The sequence below is a fragment of the Gouania willdenowi genome, chromosome 9, assembly GCF_900634775.1.
Source record: "Gouania willdenowi chromosome 9, fGouWil2.1, whole genome shotgun sequence".
NCBI classification, from domain to species: domain Eukaryota; kingdom Metazoa; phylum Chordata; class Actinopteri; order Blenniiformes; family Gobiesocidae; genus Gouania; species Gouania willdenowi.
Window position 1 is genome coordinate 2,430,298 of NC_041052.1, and position 22,513 is coordinate 2,452,810.

At 35.7% G+C, this 22,513-nt stretch overlaps 1 protein-coding gene across 1 annotated transcript in view; it reads left to right on the plus strand.

The window, feature by feature from the left end:
- fbxl17 (F-box and leucine-rich repeat protein 17) overlaps window positions 1-22,513 on the plus strand; it is a 225,870-nt gene that overhangs the window by 27,790 nt on the left and 175,567 nt on the right. The window contains exon 2 of the mRNA XM_028456884.1: window positions 7,043-7,173. Coding sequence (XP_028312685.1) covers window positions 7,043-7,173 — 131 coding nt within the window. The remainder of the gene's footprint in view (window positions 1-7,042; window positions 7,174-22,513) is intronic.

Below are 22,513 nucleotides of genomic sequence, written 5' to 3' on the forward strand. Positions count from 1 at the left end.
CACACACACTGGGTCTCACACACACTGAGTCTCACACACACTGGGTCTCACACACACTGAGTCTCACACACACTGAGTCTCACACACACTGAGTCTCACACACACTGAGTCTCACACACACTGAGTCTCACACACTCACCAACGCACAAAGACGAGCTAGAAAACACCTCAACAACTCCCTGTGACTTTAGTCTAAATCTCAACATTTGGGATAAACTTTAAGTGATAAACTCTGACCATCTTCATTAATCAGGAGTGTGTGGATTGATCATGCATGTAATAACCATAGTTTAGCTCTACTAGTATCACATTTGGAGTATACTGTATGTACATGAACATTGAAGAACAGTCATGTGGAGACAGGACCATCTATAAGGGGGAATAAAGGGGAGAGATTTTTGGGGTCCATCCATAAAGTCAGTAAAATGATGGTCTATTGTTCTATGAATCTGTAATAACCACATTTATTTATTCATCTGAATAATATCCACTGTTATCCAGGAACGTTTATTATCTTAAAGGTCCCATATCAAGAACCCCAAAAACATAATATTTGAGGTTTATTTTCTCAAACTCACCTGTTTTCCAGAGTTTTAACCTCTGAAAAGTCACTTTCTGAGCAACTTTACACGAAAAGGGTGATTTTCATCCTACTTATGCATATTCATGAGTGGGCGTGTCTATAGACGGGACACTGACTTCCTCCTCCCCACACGGGTGACGTAGGGCCAGAGGACGGCCCGCCCTCCTCCCACCCACTCCGTAGCCGAGCTCATGCTGCTTTATAATCTCTCTGATCGAGAGGTTGGTGGTTCGATCCCGGTCTACACTGGTCTATGTGTCGAAGTGTCCTTGGGCAAGACACTGAAGCCCATGTTGCTCCCAGTGGTTGACTAGTTCCTTGTATGGCAGCTCTGTCCCGTTGGTGTGTAAATGTGAATGAGCAGATATGTAAAGCACTTTGTGACCTCTGTCTGTGAAAGGTGCTATAGAAATAAAACAGTACTTACTTACTTATAAACACGAGACAGAGCATGGGGGCGGGGCATTCACCAGTTCATACATAGACTGTAGAAAATACATACATAGCACTGCACAAAGGATGCTGAAATGCTCACCTTTGTGGGCGTGTCTGCTTACATGTCAATCACGGTAGAGAGCTTCCTGGAGAGACCTTCTCCAGCTCAGTGCCACTTCAAATTCGTCATCAAAGTGGGAACGTGTCATCAAATAGTAGCGAGGTGTTTGTGCTCCCCCTGCAGTAAGAAAGGAACAAATCACCCTCTAACTAACGATTGATGGACTCAATGAAAAAACACTTTGGGCATGTGTATGAAGCCATAATAGACCTTTATCATGTTTAAAGCTCAGAAAAGTTCATTTAGCTTAACATGAGCCCTTTAAAGATGGAAATCCTTGTTTTAATCAGAAATGAAATGGGTTAAAAGTGACCAAGAATGGTGGAAAAGATGGTGAAATGGGATTTTGAAAACCACATAAATTGGTCAAAAATGGAGAGAAACAGGGTTTAAAGTGTCAATATTGATATGAGTTAAAATTGGCCAATATTTGACATGGCAAATCATGAATGTGGTTAAATTGGCAAAAAAAAAGCATGAAATATGGTGAAAAGAGGTTAAAAGTGACAATAATACGTCAACATGTGTGACATTAGGTGGAAAAGGTTTATAAGTGCAGAAAAAGCATTAAAATGTGATGGAGAAGTATCAGAAATGGGAGTAATGTAGCAAAAATGCAAAAATATGGCAAGAAAAAGTGATGAAAATATGTTAAAATATGGCAAGTTTGGTGAAGTTGCAGAAAAATAAGAAAAATGGCTTAAATTGTATTACTAGTAACAATTATTTCTTTAATATGAAGTACATTGAGTACTAGATATCATATATTGGTTAAACTTGACTCTCCTTCATTTGTAGAAACTTTGACTAGAAAGTATAACTTTATGTCATTTCACTCAGATTTACCTTTTACATACAAAACACTGTAATAAGAAATTGATTTACTCCTTGTTTCCAAATTCAACATAACTTTATGACTAAAACATTGCTCACTCTGTCCGTCCCGTTATTCAGCCGCTCGTCAGTCATCAACTCAGCACTGTTTTTGAACAGTGACATCACATCCTGTGCCCATGATGGCGTCTGAAGCTGTGTAAATATATGTAGTAATAGTCCAGGTTATTATAACTTTACGGTCTGGCGTGTTGGCAGCAGCAAGTGTGACGCACTCTCATAATGAAGTGTAAAATTAAACTCTTCAAATATTCAACTCCTGTCCACACCTCGCCAAAGGAAAAACACGTCCTTAAAACAGCAATGTGTTTTATTTGAATTTAATGTGGCAATTTTATTGGACTTTGGACTTGATTTGTTTTAGTTTCCCTAAAGTTACACATGGACGCAATGGTTTATGAACTCACCAGAAGAAATGAAACAAAGCGTGATTGTAGAACATGGACCAAAACTTTAAATTTATGACCTTTTTATGTATGGTTCTTTTAAAATTACATTTCCTTGAACAGATGCAGCTGTCAATCAAACTGCTTCCAATTGAGTGCTAGCTTAGCAATGCACACATTGTGTACCGCTTATAGAAGAATCACAGAAGAAGAAGAAGTGAGATAACATGGGCAACTGGGGGCCAAGTGCGACTCCCAAAGTAAACACACAAAATAACAGAAAAGTACAGAAAAAAGTGCAGTAATTCACTCCCAAATACATATAAAATTATAGACAAAAACAGCAAAAATACACAAAATGAAATAAAACTATACAAAACAACAAAACATCCACACACAAAAACAAAATCTTAAAACATCAACAAAAATACACAAAACAACAACAAAAGCACAACAGAGTGACTCACAGCACACAAGACAACAAAAGGAAAAAAAATGACACAAGACGACAACAAAAACACACAAAAAAACCACAAATAAAAGTACAAAATATCACCAAGAATACACAAACATGAGAACAAACATACACTAAACAAACACATAAGATGGCTATAAATAATTTATTAGAAAATATACAAACTGACAACAACAAACAACAAGAGTAAAAAAAAAACACAAAACAACAACAAAAATATAGAGAATGACGGAAACATATTCAAAATCATCACTAAAAAGACCCTAAATGACACACAAAAACACACAAAACAACAACAAAAGACATAACCTATTTGTTTTTTCCTGTATTAATGCTCTGATTGGTCATTATTCTAATTAATGACATGGATCTTAATCAGAAAATCACACTTGATAAAAGTTGCTCATTATAACCTATTGGTATCCATGTCTTTATAATTTAACCTCCTACAAATAAAGTTGTTCCTGTCTGCGGTCATTTGTACAACAAATTTAATCTATTGCACAAAAAAAAGGTATTTTCAGATAAAAAAAGCTTGAATCAGAACAAAACACCAACATTTGTAGGTATTGTTTTATCTGTATGACTTCATTAATTATCGTGGATGTTTTACTCCCGTTTCTTTTTTTTTTATTGGGGGTAAACCTGGACAAATGGTCGGTTTTTCTCTGGATCAACAGACAGCGACAGATTATCACATTTCATTGAATTATTCATTTTTAGTTAAAAGTCATAGGTTTGGAAGAAGAAAAGAAAAAGAGCAAAAAACCAATTAAATATAACCGTATTTAACCATTATTAAACTCATCAGTGGTTTATATTGACTTGTACTGTATTTTAATGTTAACGTAGAGTCTTTTTTTTACTGGTTTTTCTTCATGTTGATCTAATGTCACGCTGCCCTCTGAGCTGCTGCTGCTGCTGCTGCTTTTTCTTCTTCTGCTGCTTTCACTGTTTTCATGGAATGGTCTGAATAATAATTTTAGGTTCAGGAGACGAGAAAAACTCTGCCTGGTTACAGAGCTCAGCCAACGAGAGAGAAAACTGTGCCGAAACCTCCACCAAAATCACCCTCCCCCCCCTCCCCGTTACCTCCCTCCCTCCCTCCATCCATCCACTTTTACTCTGTCACTCACTTTTCTTTCCAACGGGAGTTTTTTTTTTCTTCCCGAATGTTGGTGGAAAGTTCTTTCAAGGATCGATGTTCACTCTCCTGAATTCTTATCTTGTTTTCTATTTTTTTCTTTTTTTTTTCGCCAATCATTTGATTTAGGAACGTGATAATACACACTGCGTATCGTATTTTATTCGTAGCTGTCGGATAAATCTGAATTTACATTTTTAGTGTGTGTGGTTTTCCAGTTTACGTTGTCAGAGTTGTATTTTCTGCTATAAATGTCTCTTTTTCTTACTGAAATATATATATATATATATACAGTATTTTGTGTGTGTGCGTGTGTGTGTGTGTGTGCCCTAGCTACACACGCAGCCAATCCACACACACTCTGGTCATCCTGCTCTCTGATTGGCTACTGGCATCAATCAAAGCGCTCCCATTGGCTGTAGTAAGAAGTCTGTTCAGCACAAAAACAGCGTTTTTTTTGAAGTTTCTAAGCGTAAACTCCACTTTTGATGTCGGGGCTTTTAAAACGTGACTTCAGGCTTATTATTCTGGAGAGAAAAAGAAGCGTTTGTACGTGTCGCTGTGTGTGGAGCAGAGAGAGGAAGTGCTTTTTTCCATTGATGTGAATGACTTGAATATTATCAGTGGATTTTAGAAATTGTGAATATTTGCAGCATTTTTATGTATAATTGCTTCCACTAAACATGACACTAATTGTACAGGTTGTTAATCTTATTAAATTAATAGCTTTATTCTTGCACGAGCAGCAAACTGTGATATATTATAGTATGTGAAGCAAAAAAGCTTTCAGGGATTTGGTCATTTTTAATTATAATTGTGTAGTTGATAATTAATTACACTTATGATGTAATTATAATTGTAATTGATGAGATATCCTTTATTGGCATGGGAACGTGGGGAACAATATTAGTTTTTTAACCTTGGGTCACCTGGAAATATCTAGTAATAATATGATAAAATCAAATAAATAACTTATTAAAATTATATTTTAATTTTTTTTTTAATGAATTACATTTTTACATATTTTTTTTGAAAGTACATCTTATTTAAAAAAATGCATTCATATATTTTGTTTAAAATATATATATATATATATCTGCATTTTATATTAAAAAAAGCATTTTAAACTTGTATTTAAATTAATGAAATGTTTACATTTTATTAAAAAAAAATTATTTTGGAAATTAAAATTGAAAAAATAAAATAAAATTTTTATTCTATTTTTAGAATTCATTTTTTTTATTTCTGTATTTTATATTTATTAAACTGAAATAAAAAAAAGCTCAGACGCGCACACCAACGATATTAATACCAATATTTTCATTGATTAGGAAGCCTAACAAGGAAACCAAGAGATTAGAAACTAATTAGATGATTGATAATATTTATTAGTGTATTTTACAGCTGATTTAAGACATTAGCCTTTAGCATTAGAGATGCTAACAGAAAGCTAACACAAGAAGAAAGTTCCATTTTATGAGAAAAATTATATTTGTAATTTTTAATTGGAAAAAATGCTGGTCAACATAATCATAATGAAGTTGTTATTTAAGACATAGTTGTAATTTAAAAAAAAAATATATCTATATACAGTATATAATTAACCCCAAACCTGAAAGATTTTATCACAGAAGGTGTGAGATCAACAGTAGCTCTGAGATAAGTAGGTGTTTAGTAGTATTTGTAATATATGGTGTATGTTTGTCCTCCTGCACACACACGCACACACCCCTTATCCATTTCCCATGTGATTTCCAGCTGGTAGGCTGATGTTAACACCCACTGTTAGCTTGTTAGCTTGTTTTCTCTTTAGCCTCGGCCGTGACATTTAGCTCCACGAGCTGGAATATCATGCTTCTATTATCTCACATCCCTGGTGTCTAAGTGACCCTACGGGAGTACGTGCACGTGTACGTGTACTCACTCGTGTCTGCAGGTGTCAGTGTGTTAAAGTGACAGGAATTCATCCAGTATGGATGATTGTTAAACTTGGAATTATTTAAAAGGTGAGACGGATCTTTCTGTGTAAACAAACACTAATGTTTGGGCAAAACTTCACTCAGTGAAAACACCAGAAATGTTGGGACGTCACTTTGGTAGAGTTTTTAGTGGCAAACACAAGAAATCACAGTAAAAGGAAAGTAAAAACACTTCTATATACTGTAAGTAACAACAAGAAAGTATAGTTAAGAAAACATACATACAATACACTAAGTACCAGCAGAAATACACAAAAAAATGCACAAAAAATCCCAAATTGACAGAAAAATGCAGAATAACAACTAAAATGCACAAACAAGTTTAAAACATACACAGAACGACAAGAAATATTCCAAAAACAGCAAAGCAAAAACACGAAATAACTTCAAAAATACACAAAAAAACCCACGAAACACACAAATTCACTGAAAAATGGACAATAACGCAACCCAAATGCACAAAAAACTTCAATACATACACACGACTGAAAAATACATTAAAAAAAATAACGACAGAAAACATAAAATCACTTCAAAAATACACAAATTCCCACTCCACATAAAACATATAATTTGACTGAAAAATGCAGAATAACAACCAATTTTTTTTTTTTTACAAATTGACCCTAAAAAACTACACAAAATGACAAGAAATCCTGATAATAATGAATTAAAAACACTTTTCTGCCTCAGTCTACAGGACTCCACATCCCACAATGCAGTGCACCAAACATTTCCAACAATGTCAATAAGAGTGTTTACAGTGGAGATCAAAACAAACTTAAGCAGAAATTTCAACCATAACATGTTATTTTTTTGAGCAAATGATGTTTGATTTATTGTTTTTGTCTGATATAAAATTATCCTCCAGCAGCTTTAAGATCTTTGACTGTCGGCGTTTTTCCTGAACACACATTTTACTCCATTGTTTCTCCAAACCTTTGTATGGAGGAAAACCAACACACAAACATTGTGAGGATAAAATGTGTGAAATGTTGTGTGTGTGTGTGTGTGTGTTGTTGCAGTTGTGTAACCTCAGTGTCCTGGATCTGCGACACATTTCTGAGCTCAACAACGAGACGGTGATGGAGGTGGTGAGGAAATGTCGTAACCTCAGCTCCCTCAACCTCTGCCTCAACTGGAGCATCAACGACAGGTATGTCTGAGTTTAGCTTTATTGGTTCAGACACACACACACACACACACACTGATCACTGTCCAGACAAATGCATAAACTCAGTCTTAACTTAACAACTACTCACTCAGAATCAGCTGCGAAGAACAAAATCAGAATAAAATGTTGGTTTTCACTGTATATATATATATATATATTTAATTTAGATTATATTGTGCTTTATTAATCCCACAACAAGGAAATTAAGAGTTAAAACAAAAAAGCAAATACACAATATACCCTGTGCAGAAAGGAATACACAAAAGCATCATAAAAATATACAAAATAGACATAAAAAAACTAAATATTTAAACAAACTATAAACTTATGAGTGAGGTAAATGAGTACTGCGAATAATAAATTATAAAATTATGTACAAAAAGATTTTACTGCTGCAGATATAGACAAAAAATTGAGGATTTTAACAAAACAAGTAAATATTAAACAGTAAAAATGAATAAATATTATTGCACATGATGACAGTAGGGTGTGGAAAAACAGGAGTAGGAAATATTAGTGGTGGGACTCAATAAAAAAATTATCTAATTAATTAATGAATCTTGAGTAATTTAAATGAATCTCTGATTAACGTGTTAAAGTCCCAGCCCTAGTAAATATACTTATAACTACAAAAAGGGTAAGTGGTAACTGCTTTATGTTGCACACAATATGAATATTTACATATTTAAAATATTTCTAATTCACAATTAAAGATTAATTCTTTAAAATTAACTGTAAAAATATGAATTACTTTGTTATAAAGCTTTATATTTGTTAATCAAATTCCACTGTTAGTAACCACCAGTTACCTTTCTGTTGTTTTTATTTGTAGGCTTTGGGAGCTTGAACGTCTAAAATCAACCTCACAAAATAGATAAAACTCACTCATATTTTTAACGTTCCCTATCCGTGTATTTCAGAATCAGAATCAGAAATGTTTTTAATGGCCATGTACAGTTTTAAGGACAGTACAAGGAATTTGTCTTGGTAGTTGGTGCACAAAACAAACAACAAAAAAAAGAAAAAATAAAAAATAAAGAAAAAAACAAAGAACAACCCAGCAACAATAACAATAATAATAATAATAATGATAAATATAAAGGATGAGGGATAAATAAAGGATAGATAGAGAATAAAGGGTAAATAGGATAAATATAAATATATATATATATATATATATATATATATATATATATATATATATATATATATACAGTGCAGCAGATAATGTCATCATGGAGGTGGTGATCGGGTGGGGGGGGGGGGTTCAGTGGGTGACTTGGGGTGTGTTCATGTGGATGGTGGCAGAGGGAAAGAAGCTGTTTTTGTGTCTGGAGGTTCTGGTCCTGATGGACCTAAACCTTCTTCCAGAAGGGAGAGATTGAAACAGTTTATGACCGGGGTGGGAGGGGTCGGCCACAATCTTTCCTGCACGCCTCAAAATCCTGGAGGCGTACAGGTCCTGGAGGGAGGGCAGATTGCAGCTGATGACCTTCTCTGCAGAGTGGATGATACGCTGCAGTCTGGCCTTGTCCTTGGCCGTAGCTACAGCGTACCAGATGGTGATGGAGGAGCAGAGGATGGACTGGATGATGGAGCTGTAGAAGTTCACCATCATCTTTGTTGGCAGACTGAACTTCTTCAGCTGCCGCAGGAAGTACATCCTCTGCTGAGCTTTTTTGATTTGGGAGCTGATGTTCAGCTCCCACTTGAGGTCCTGGGTGATGATGGTCCCCAGGAAGCAGAAGTACTCCACAGAGCTCACTGTAGAGTCTCCCAGGGTGAGGGGGGTGAGGGGGGATGGGTTCTTCCTGAAGTCTGCTATCATCTCCACTGTCTTTAAAGCGTTGAGCTCCAGGTTGTTCTGGCTGCACCTGTAGTCAGAATTTCCCAGCGTCTCAGTGGGAGGAGCTGCTATTGTCAATGACAGCACGAGTAAACCTTATCCTCTTTTATTTATTAGCTGGTGTTTCATTCATATGCTTTCATTTAATCTATTGATTTACACCCACGGCTCCTCTGCCCATCGCACTGCAGTGTGAGCGTGATATTGGATTGATTCTGGTGTGTTCTACTGTGTTTGTATCAAACAATTCACATATTTTTACAGCAGGCGTGTCGTGGGAAGTTGGTGGTGATATCTCACAGCGTCCTTTCAATCAAAACACAGTCTAGCTCAATTCTTACTGTATATCATCCACTTTTTACACACACACACACACACACACACACACACACACACACACACACACACACACACACACACACGCACACACACACACACACACACACACACACACACACACACACATACACACAGGTTGAATGAATGATTCTTAGCTGCATTGATTGATTCCATATTGGTATTAACTGCTCTGGTTCGGCGTATGTTTTGCCTCGATCACCTGTGAGAATATTGAGGAATAGAAAAGTGTGTGCTCGAAGCAGGAAGTGGAAAGTTTACTTGTATAACTAGCAGCTAATTCTGAAGTTACATGGAGTTAAAATAATGGAGTTGAAATAATGTTGGAATTTTTATTTAGTTTTGAAGAAAAAACAAGCACGCAAACCAACATTCAATTTGAAAAACTATGTCATATTTGGCCTGGATGTAATATATACAAGGCACATTTTGATTGAAAAATCTTCAGTACAACTTTTATTGCTTGGAGCAAAACTAATAATGTATTATCATGAAGTATTTTTTGCTATATATATATATATATATATATATATATATATACACTTCGGTAAGCTGTAAATAACGCTAAAAAGTGTGATGATAAGACGTCCCTGTCATTGTTTTGTTAGCATTAGCAGTTGCACCGTCTTCATATGTTAGCGCTGTGTGCTCGTTTTAGATCCTTGATGATATGGCCTACGTGATTTAATTTATGTCTAAAGTTTTCATTAGTCATTTCATTTTGCTGTTTTTGTCTTTGAAAAGACTGTATTAAAATGCATTTCATGACGTTAGCTCGGCGCTAGCGTTAGCTCGGCGCTAGCGTTAGCTCGGTGCTTGTGTTAGCTCACTTGTTAGGGTTCTGCAGGTTCATCATCTTCATTTTCATCTCGCTCCGCTGGGTCAGACTCTGGCTCAAACATGTAAGGCTGGATGGACAAGTCTTCTGTTGTTGACATTTTGTAAATAACCTCTGAATAAAAAGTTTATGCTCCGCTACATAGCCGTATCTCTTCTATCAAACTACAAAAATGGCCGAGCAGGGTGGAGTTGAACCGAGTGTCACCTGAAGAGGGGGCGGGGTATGGAGTGTCTCATTTGCATTTAAAGAGACAGCACCAAAACGAGTTGCTCTCAGAAGCACATCAGAAAAGGGGTAGAAAAGGGGTGGAGCTATAATAATGAGGAATTCAGACCCAAGCATTGCAGTTCCGCTTTATATAGACCACAACTGTATGATTTATATGTAAAAGGGAAGATTTTAAAACCATGATATGTCCCCTTTAAGGTTAGCCACAGGTGCAGGAAAGTTGATGATCTGTAGATGTTGTAGGAGGTGAAGTAGGAATGTGCTGAGTCATTGCACAACGTGATTTATTTTAAGGTTAACAAATTGTTATATCATGATTTTATTTATCATTAATCAGTAATAGCCACTGTAAAAAAAATAACTCTTGATTTCAATATTTTTTTAAAGCTGTAGGGAGCCATTGCAAAAGAGTCAAAGAGCCACATGAGGCTCCAGAACCGCAGGTTGCAGACCCCTGGGAGTGACCATATTTTGATTTCCTAAAAAGAGAACACTTGTGCCGACCTCGTCAAAAAATACTAAATGTTTTGCTATGTAAGTTTCTGTTGCCCCAAAGGTTTAAAAATGTATTCCTCTCTTTACAACAAAGACTCCATCTCTCTGTGGGAACCAATGGTCGTCCTGCGTTGGTCTGTGAGTCTCAAACTGATAATGACCGTCTGCTGTGAGCAGGTAAACAGGCAAAGGAAATGACCCCTCATTTCCACCATCAATTTGTCCCTGCAGACAGGAGGACGTGGGATAGATGGAGCTTTGTGGGTGGTAAAGCACTTCATTCATTTTCTCTTTTCTTCCTCACTGTTTTTTCTTCTCTTTTCAAAATAAAACGAGAGGAAAAAGCCAGTGGTAGCTGCTTCCTGGAGCACCAACGGGAGAAATGATGATCTAATATGGACTTCCTACGGTCACAGTCTGACGGCCACATTGTGATGGCTGTGCTTTCTTTATTTGTTGGTCACCGTCATTTCTCGGGGAGAAACGATGTGACTTAGTGCTGGTGTTTTGTCGTCTGGTGATGATGGGACCACAGTGTGAGAATGTGCTTTTCAAAGGTCACAGCCTCTGGAAATGTGAGCCATCATATGATCAAAGCAGCAGGAAAACAGCCAATGGCATCGCACAGATTATAGGGTCAGAAATCCGGAATCATTTTTAAAGTTGAATGAGTTTTTTGAACATTTTGAAATCTGATTCTTCCTATTTTTGGAAGGAAAGTGCTTGATTTAAATAGATGAAATACAATTTGATATAATAACATAAAATTAGATTAGATAAAATAAAATACAATTAAATTAATTAGAATAAATGAGATAAAAAAATAAAATAATAATAATTAAATTAAAAGAGGGACATTTGGTCACCAATCCTTTGATGACCGTACAGTTGTTATAGTCAAAAATAAAGATGATTTTTCACACCACATTTTGAAGGTCTCAGACCAGTGGAGACCAGCACTGATTTTCTATTCTTTACTTTAATTCATGTGATAATAAAGAGAATCACTATGAACAAACATTTAGCGTTAGCTCGCTGATTGGAAATCTTTTCTTATCTTATGTGTCAGACGCCTGCAAACACTGAGACATCAGTAGGAGTGTAAGGTTACACTCAACCAACGATTCCATTAGAATCCAGATAAAAAATAAATAAATAAAACATAATAAGAAGAAGAACACATAAACCAACTGCACATTTCTTCATTTATCACCATGCAAAGTTAAATATACAGATACAAATATATTTTTTTTAAAAACATATAAAACATAAATGTAAGAAAAGTCTGCTGGCTTGGAATTTACATATTTTTCTTAAAGCTGCAGTGTGTAAAACTTGTGTGTCAAAACTTCATAATAACCTTTAGAAAGGACTGGAACTCTGCCTTTTCAGCCAGTCAGAGTGCTCCATGAGCTGGTTTGGGCCGTTACTATTGGCTGCTCGACTAAAGTCTATGTCCGTTCATGTTCTATTTGTAGAAACGGTACAATTGCGGACAATCCGGCAGGAGCTGCTGTCAGTGTGACTATAGCTCAGGTGGTGGAGGAGGTCGTCTTCTGACCCAGAGGTTTGGGGGTTTGATCCAGTCAATACCTGTCTCTGTGTCAAAGTGTCCTTTGGCAAGACACTGAACCCTAAGTTACTCCCAGTGGTCGGCTAAAGCCTTGCATGGCAGCTCAGTCCCATTTGTGTGTGAATGTGAGTGTGAATGGGTGAATGAGCTGATTTGGGACTATTTTAGTGTTTATAAAGCATTATATACAGTAAATCAAGTCCATTTACCAAACCTGCTTTCATGTCAAAGTCTCTAAAACATCAGAAAACTGCTCCAATAACACAAGAAAAAGTTGCTAGTTCTGAAAGGAATTAAAGCTCTCATATAACAAACATACATGGATTAATTGGCTTTGTGAGAATTTGAGATTTTTTGCATGTTGTGCTTTAAAGGAGTTCGACTTCCTGTTTTTATCCATCAAATGTAATTTAAAAGAAAACTAAAAAGAAAGAGAAAATACTGATGTAAAATGGACAAAACAAAAACCGAGATACACAAAATGACTCAAAAAACATACAAAAATACAAAAAAATGACTTCATAAATACACAAAACAACAAAGACAAAAAACTGCAGTATACACAATGAAATGATAAAAAAATATATAAAAATAAACTACACAAAAGGACAACAAAAATACAAGTATTTACTCCAGAAACACACAAAGTGCCTACAAAAATGATCAAAACACCAAAAACATATACAAAATGACAAGAAAAATATACATAATACCTCCAAAATATACAAAAACGCAACAAAAATACACAAAATCACCTCCAAAACATATGAAAATTCACAAAATAACAAAAATATATACAAAAAGATAAAGAACAAAAATAAAGAAATGACTCCAAAAAAATATACAAAAGTACAAAAAAAATTAAAAAGAACAACAAAAACACACAAAGTGACGACTACACACAATAAATTGACTGACAGAAGAAAAAACAAGTGATTTCTATGGTTTTGGTCTCAGATAGTGTGGTATTGTTGGAGTGTGGAGGAATTCACTCACATCTGCATTCTCACTTTCTAACTCTGGTTTTATGCTAAACTTTTGTTACTGTTCTTTGTCTGTTTGGAGGGATCTACCTTTAGTCCTGTTAAACTAAGCTAAGCTATGCTAAGCTAAGCTAAACTACTCAATAAAACAAAGGGATGTTGTGTCCTGATTGTTGATTACAAGCATTTCCAGAACAATCATGATTAAACCTCCCATTCTTCATCTCATCGGTTCTGTTCCAGCTTGATTTGAACAGAACAATCACTGTTCATCTCTTTCTTTCTCTCTCTCTTTCTTTTTTTTCTACTCGGGGGCCAATTTCTTTCCCCCCATCTTCACTTCTTATGTGCATCACAAATCAGAGCCCAAATTGGCCGCTATGCATTTGGTCCCCTCTCACCGAAATTAGACTTGATGAGCGACGACCACAGGGCCAGGTTGACTTTCTGGACCTTATAAAGCAAGAAATAATTGGAGACTCATCTCACCCCCCCCACCCCCCCACCCCCCCACCCACCAACGCACCTCTGAAACTTCTTCCCTCCTCAAAAATTGGAGGCATTTGTTCGTAGAGTCTCATTCCAAATGTGCTCGACGGCAGCCAGCTGGCAGAAGTCGCAGTGGCAGCAGAAAAGTTAAAGCTGCTCAAATGTGATGATAATATGATACACCAGGATGATCAATGAGGTGTCGGAGGACGCAGGGTCGGCCTGTTTGGCTCCAGTACAGACGAGGTTAGCACGGATAGACTCTGTCATAACTCTACAGATAAATGTAATTTAAGCCTTTTAAAGACTTTAACAAGTAACATTATTCACTGAAAGGATTTAGCTTTGCATCTAGATGGAAGTTTTTATCAGATAAACACACAGTTTAGGCCTCATACATCAATAAATCAAAGATGATTTGCTCCAAAAAAAAAAATTTACAAGGTTTAAATTGCTACTTGAATGTTTGTTTTGATCTCAGCTGTATACACTAGCTGTGTTTCCATTACTCTTGGAAACGCTCAAAATCTAGATAGTGCAAACATTTAAAAACAAAAAAAAGGTGGGAACAAACTAGAACAAAAATGGAGTCAAACCAATCACTGTCTTCCTTGTCTGAAGAAGGAAGAAGAATGAAGGAAAAACACGTTCTAAGGTGTATTTAGGGGACTCCACATCCCACAATGCAATGCAGGAAATTCTTCAGACAGTAGCTGTGTTTCAATTACTCTCAGAAATGTGAAAAATCTAAAAGAAATTACAAATGGAAACACATCAAATATTGCAAAAAAAGTGCATTGCATTGTGGGATATGGAGTCCTGTTGACAGATGTATAGAAGTTTTTTTCTTACTTCATTGTTTCTGTGATTTCTTGTGATTCTTCTCCAAAAAGGACATTAGTTGTGTTTCTGTTACAGTTTTTAGTTTCGAGAGTGTAATTCCGTGTTTCCATCAAATGTTGTTTTGAAGACTCTTTAGCATCTAGAGACTCTCATGAGATTTCTCTGCAGGAAGACGGACGTTCCAAACCTCCTCCTAACACTATACATTCCTTTGTTGTTTCACATCTAATATCGCACTAATAATTAGTAAATAGAATGCTGAAGACAAAGAAGAAAAAGTGTTTCCACGGCTCTTTTGTGATACATTTCAATATTGAAATGTCTGAAAAACCTCGTCATGAAAGCGTCAAAGCTTTTTACTGATATTTGAGGTGTTTTCATTCCCAGTTTTTATTTTTACGCTATTTAGATTTTGTGCATTTCCAAGAGTAATGGAAGCAGAGCTACTGTTGGAAAAGTTTGGTGCATTGCATTATGGGATGTGAAGTCCTGTAGACAGAAGCATAGAAGTGTTTTTCCTTCATTCTTACAGTGATTTTTTTTGTCTCTCTTCTCCAAACGAAGAGGACAGTGATTGGTTTGACTCCATTCGTTCTGGTTTGATCCCAGTGATATCTCCTCAACACACAAGACTTTAGATTTTGGTTGTATTCAGATCTTTCTGTATACGTTTCCATCGACGTCAATAAGAGTGTTTACAGTGGAGATCAAGACAAATTTTCAACCTTTTACATCTTTTTTTTTTTTTTTTTTTTTGAGTAAATATCATTTTCTGATAAAGAATTATCATCTTCTTGTGCTTTTATTTATTCAAATAGTAAATCTTTTTTACTGGTTAGTTATATTTTTTCATGCATAAGTCAAAGAGGTTTACTTTCCAACCTACAGTATGTATCGTAATTATTTTTCTTGCACTTTAATTCACTCACATTAACTGACATTTCCAGCTTTTCACAGATGCACAATCATTTATTCACCTCTGCTTTGTTTAAAAACAGGAAACACTTTGTTTCTACATTTTTAATGAAATTGTAGAAATCGGGCCATATTCCGAATATATACAGTTGTATTATGTTATGATACCTTGATAACAAATGCCAGCAATAAGAATAGAATGATCAGACAAACATCTGTGTGACCTTTCCACTGCTGGAGAAGCATTTGTTTTGTTTTAGCTCAACATTCTGTGTCTGTGGGAAAGTAAATTCCAGTAAATGGAACCATTTGTTTGATCGTTCACCAAAGAAACATTGACAAGCGTTTCCATTAGATCATCGTGTGTAGCTCTAATCATAGCCTAACTTTATGTGCTCTGGTATACGTTAACTAACACCTGCTTTAAACTGAGATTACTGATTAATTATGTCTCCAACACAACGCACGGACGTTACATTAGACCAGACCTTCCACCTGGGTTTGAGCGGCCCTCAAAATAAATGCACAAAATGACAGAAAGATACAAAAGATGACTCCAAAAACATACAAAAATGCACAAAATAACAGAAATATTTACAAAAGGACAACGAAATTAAAGAAACTACCCCCAAAATACAAAAAAATACGACAAAAATACATAAAACAACAAAAACACAGAGCAATGACTATACACAGTAAAACTACCAAAATATTACACAAAAAGACAACAAAAATACATGTAGTAGTTACTCCAGAAACACACAAGGTTCCTATAAAAATGAAAAAAAAAGGATGTACAAAAAAATGACAATAAAAAATATGCATAATAACTCTAAAAAAAAAAAAGAATACGCAACAAAAATACAGGAAATGACTCCAAAAACACTCCAAAAATACACAAAACAAACACAAAATTACTCCAAAAACATATGAAAATTCACAAAATAACAGAAATATATACAAAACACTACCAAAAAAAAGAAAAACATAAAAGGACAACAGAAATGCATGTAGTTACTCCAGGAACACACTAGGTGACTATAAAAATGACAAAAAAACGCCAAAAATATTTACAAAACGGCAACAAAAACATTTAAAACAACCCAAAACTAAATGATGACTCCAAAAAGACGCAAACAATACACAAAATTACTCCCAAAACATTCAAAAATTCAGAAAACGACCTCAAAAATACACAAAAGGATTTCAAAAATACACTAAAATGACAACAATACATATTGTGACAGAAAAACATACAAAACAACAAACTAAAGCAAACTTAACGACAACAAAAACTCTCCAACTCTTTGTTGTTTCTTGCGTTAATGCTCAGATTGGTCATTTTTCTAAATGCTGACATGGATATTGATCATGTGATCCCTTTGGATCAGACAATCACATTGTTGTGGCCCCGCTGTGATAAAAGTTCAAGTAAACGTCATACAGTCATTTTCAAATCATTTCCTGTTAAAAACAGCAGTGATTGTCATGGAAACATCTCTGTTTCCTAATGCTTTTATTTCCTCCTAAAGAAAGGTTGTAATTTTGACTCATTGAGCTATAATCTCAGAGGAAGTTTTACGTCATCCCTCGCTCACTAATTCTGTGATTTTCCTGGATGTTTTCTAAATGCCACGCAGAATGTCAACAGAGCCTGAAGCAGCCACCATCAAACATTTGTCCTTGTCTCGTTTCTCCACCACCTGTCGGCCCACATTAAGGAAGATGTGCAGTGGGCGGGGCCTCTTTCCTTCACGTCATTGTTTCCACAGACCTTTCCTTTTATTTCATTTTTATGAGGAAAACCACAGCGCTGCTACGATGTGTGTACTGTACTGTACGTTCCAAAGCCCCGCCCACTATTTTCCACTCTCTGTTGGAGGAGATGTGCTGTCAGAACAGAGTGAACCCACGCTGAGAGCTGTTGTTGTTGTTGTTGTTGTTGTTGTTGTTGTCAGATGTGATGAGCAGAAATAGTCAGTGTGCTGTAATGGAGACAGAGTGATTAGGCTCAGCACATGCACTCCAACGCGTGCAGCATATTCTCTTTTCATCTCCAATTGTTCCTCTTTCACACTCCATCTACCCTCCAGTCGTCGCTCCTTCTGTCTTCTTCTTCTACTTCTTCTCTTGTTTCACGTGCGTAAACACACACACACACACACAGAGGTTGGGTGTAAACGTGGGTGATGGTAAACATGCTGCTGTGGTTATTAATTTTGGATAATGGCCACGTCACACTCCACTGGTTTGATGAGAATCAGGGATACAGAGAAACATTGGCAGCTGGAGCAGCGTGAGCTCCAACAACATCCAACGTCACCCAACATCATCCCATCATCTGCATATTGTTCCCACTTAATTAGTCCAATGGAGATGATGCAACTCCCCTTCCTGCTCCTGCTTTTATGAAGTTTCTAATTTGAATATTTATTATATTATGAAGGAAAGTGCACAGATTTCCAGTGAAGGACCTTTTTTAATAACCTGGTGTTGCCAGAGGGTGGATGAGGATCAGTTTGTAGATACTGAACCTAGGAGAACTCCTGCTGGTTTAAGTTTCCTGGTTTAAATCTGACTTTCAGACCCATTATCACCAAATTAGTTAAGAATTAAAAAGTACTTAAAGCATGTTAACTACATTTGTGCTTTGCTTTGCTCTTACATTCAGTCAGTTTTCATCAGTAGATTTCCTCATTAGTGAGGATGCAGGAGGTCTATTTCAACTTTTTACGCCTTTTTCAATCTTTTTTCAACTTTTTTAACCTTTTTCATTCTTTTTTTTTACTTTTTCAACTCATTTGTACTTTTTTCTACCTAATTGCTAATATTAAGCTATGTTGTTATTGCTAGATGAATGCTAATGCCAGGCAAATGCTAACATTAAGCTAATACTAACACTAGGCTAATGCTAACGCTAGACTAATGCAAACGCTAGATTAATATTAACGCTAGGTTATTGCTTCTGCAAGGCTAATGTTATTTCTAGGCTAATGCTAACGTGAAGCTAATGCTAACACAAGACTAATATTGACATTAGGCTAATGCTAAGCTAACACGAACATTAGGCTAATGCTGGGATAATGCTAATGCAAGGCTAATGCTACTTCTAGGTTAACGCGAACATGAAGCTAATGCTAATGTGAGGCTAATGTTAACTCTAAGCTAATATTCTAGTTATATTTTATCATCTTGGCTGACATAATATTTATTACTTCTGCAAAGGGAGTCATATATTATCATTTATTTGTTTGTCTGTTAGCATCATTACATCAAAAGTACTTAAAGCTGGGTCCTCCGTTAGTCCCGAGTATGTTTAAGCCTTCATGCTGTTGCTCACGGTTAGTCTTCCTTTTTCCCTTGCTTTGCCGTGATCAGTCGAGCAGCCAATAGAAACACCCAAAACAGTTCAAGGAGCACACGTCTTTGTAGAAAGATCTCTGATTGGCTGAAATCCAGCGTCACACTCCTGGATTCCTAAAGCCAGGAGAACGTCCAGAGATTCACTGTCCACTCAGAAGACTTTGGATTAAAATATGCTCAAAGATGATTATGGATTTTTGACCAATTCATGTCAAAAAAATTTACATACTGCATCTTTAAGGCACGTTAACTGCACATCATATTAATCCTATTTATTATATTTTGTGTGATTTTATGAAGTTTCATTGTGTGTAAAGTCATCCAAATGGAGAGATGATGAAAAGGAAAATGGGTAAAGGATTAAATGGACTCTACTTCTTGACTGTAACATTTTTTCTTGGCAGATTTTTCCTTTAAAGGTAATAACGTAAATACTTTTAACATAAAAACTTTATTCTTTGATGCATCTATAATTTAAAAAAAAAAAAATACAAGTTTTGCATTTAAAGCTTTTTTTTTTGTGGTCAAACACATTACAAAAACCCACTTTTCACACTTTCTAATTGTCACATATCGTCTTACATTAAATGTCAAGTATGCAGCAGCAGAGGCTGGTCTCAAGTATACCGTTGTTTACTGTAGTATACTACAGTATACTGTAGTATACTACAGTATACTGGTCCAGGATGACAGTGTTTACCGTGGAACAAGAGCAGTCTGTGTGAATACTGACCTTTGGGTCGAGTTAATATGACTTTCTTTATATTTATTAAGGATAAAACAATACGACTTTGTAATTTGTCCCTGAATTAAAATGAGTTAGACACCCATCATTTAGCTAAAGGTTTGGACATTCTCTGAATTTTTTAATTTTGGATTTTATAATTGAAATTTATGAATTTGTCTTGTTCAAAAGCAACTTTTGAATCAATTTAAAACCTAAACACACCCATTTTTATTTGTTTTGTTTTGTGAGGAATACAAAAATAACTTTTTAGCTTATTTTTTTTAATTTAATTTATGGAGAGAGTTGTGAGTTTTTGTGTGTTTGCACGACTTTATCGAGCGTCTAAATGTAACGACTGAACGCACAAGCTCTTTATCTCTCAACTATTGTAAGACACACGTCCTGAAGTGCTACATCACTAAAATAAATCCTCTGCCTCAAACATAATTTAGTCCTAAATCCATTTTAACTGAATTTGTTGGAGCCGAGACAAGAAAATTACTGGTTACGTTTTGAACAAATACATTTCTCCTGGAATTAGATTCTTTTCCTAAATGCACGTTTACCCACTGCGATATACTGCGTACCAAGAACTCACAGAGGGAAGGTCCCTGAACACATCATTTCAAACATGCCTCTTAGTTTCACTCAGTGTGTGCACGTGCTCGTGCACGTGAGCCACTTTCCACAGGAGCAGCCCTCTTCATGTGACCTCCGCTCATTGGATTTTCTCCTTCATCTCATTTAATGTCCTGATTCTGAGATGAGATTAGATTACAATGCTTTTATGCCTGCTGCTTTATTCTTTATATTTGATGTTTTTAAATAATAATTTTATATTAAAGCTTAATATTCAGTCCTTTTGACCGGGGGTTGTTTTTTTTTACTTCTTTTATAAGAAAAATCATGTCAAAGGTTGATTGTTTTTCTTCGTCGTTAAACAGATTTTAGTTTTAATGTGTCACCATTAAAAGGTAAAAAAATGTGTTTATACATGATTTTTATTGTCATGGTTTTCCGTATTGTCTATAAATAATAAAATAAGGGGTTTTATTGACCTTTAAGCTAAATTGTATCTGATCTGAGGGTCACATGATCAACATTCATGTCAGCATTAGAATAATAACCAATCAGAGCATTAACACAGGAAACAACAAAGGGTTTGGTTGGTTTTTGGACTTATTTGTAAATTTATGTAGACGTCTCTTAACATTTTTTAACACTCGGTTTTTGTTTCTTGTCATTTTGTGTATTTTTGTTGTTGTTTTGAGATTTCATGTGATCGTTTTGTGTATTTTTGTTGTCATTTTTAACATTTTGTTGAAGTTTCCTAAACTCACTTTGTATGTGTTTGTGTTGTTTTGTTTTGTTTTGTTTTTTTTAATCTAATTTTGTTGTTGCTTTGTTTTTCATATTCTCTAAATGTATGTATTTTTGTTGTCATTGCGAATAGTTTTCACACATTTTGAGTATTTTTCTTAGTCATTTTTGTACATATTTGTTGTCATTTTGTGTGTCTTTACTGTTATTCTGTATATTTTTCTCTCATTTTGTGCCTTTTTTTTAAAACAATAGGTCAAATGAACAAACAAAAAACCATATTCACCATTTCCCTTTATACGCTCATCCTTTTATGCCTTTCTCCTTTATCATCAAATGAGCACATGTCCTCATGCCCTTGTTCTATCCCAGCAGCACTTTGTCTAATATTCTCCTTTTCTTTATAGCTCTGCTGCTGCTGCTGCTGCTTTATTGATACACACTCCTTCCCTTTCCTTTCCTTGCCTTTCCTTTCTTTTCCTTCCTTCCTCCCTTGTTTCCTGTGCTTTATTTCCTGCAGCGGTCCCTCGCTACCTTTGCATTCATTGGTGTGATTCCGTTCTTTGTACCCACAGCACATCCGCTGCCCCACCAAAGCTGACGGAGCAGGGTTTAATGAAGCCGGCCTAAATGAATTTACTGCTCCGTCCCGTGTGGCAGACCCCCTCCACCCCTCAGACCCCCCCCTGCTCTGCTACCTGTTTGTCTGACACATCGCTAATTAGCCACCACGAGTAATTGCGTATTAGTTGCATGTTAAGGGAGTCTCATATGTGAACATTTTTATGCAAATGCACAGAAAACAGGATTAGATGTAGAAGAAAATGACTCTAGATTTTCTATTTTTGAACGTATTTTGACGTAGAAAAATGGTTTGTTTGTTGCCTTTTCCTCCAGGGCTGCAGCACTCGCCTCATGCTTGATTTACAATTTCAAACTGTTATTTTAAAACGCTGCTTTTGGATTAGACTGAAATAAAACGGTGAATAGGGGGGTTATTAACTGGAATGGTTGCCCACCTGGTTTCTATTGCAGGCTCTTGTTATTTGTCTGCCTCTTAAAAGAGGGTGAACTTTGTAACCTGGAAACCAGTGCCAAATCTCCTCTTAAGTGGAATAATCAGGTAACTTTAAATGTATTTTCTTGATTTAAGTTTGTAAATTCTAAAAGCTTCAGTGATTTGTTCCCCCATTATAAAACATCTGTTTGTTTACGACTAAACAATGACTAAAAACTCCAATAAAACATCAGATATGTCATGAATTTAAGTTCTAATGTTGAATCTTGAAGCAGATACAGTACACAATTATATAAATATGTCATATACGGAGTATTCAACTTC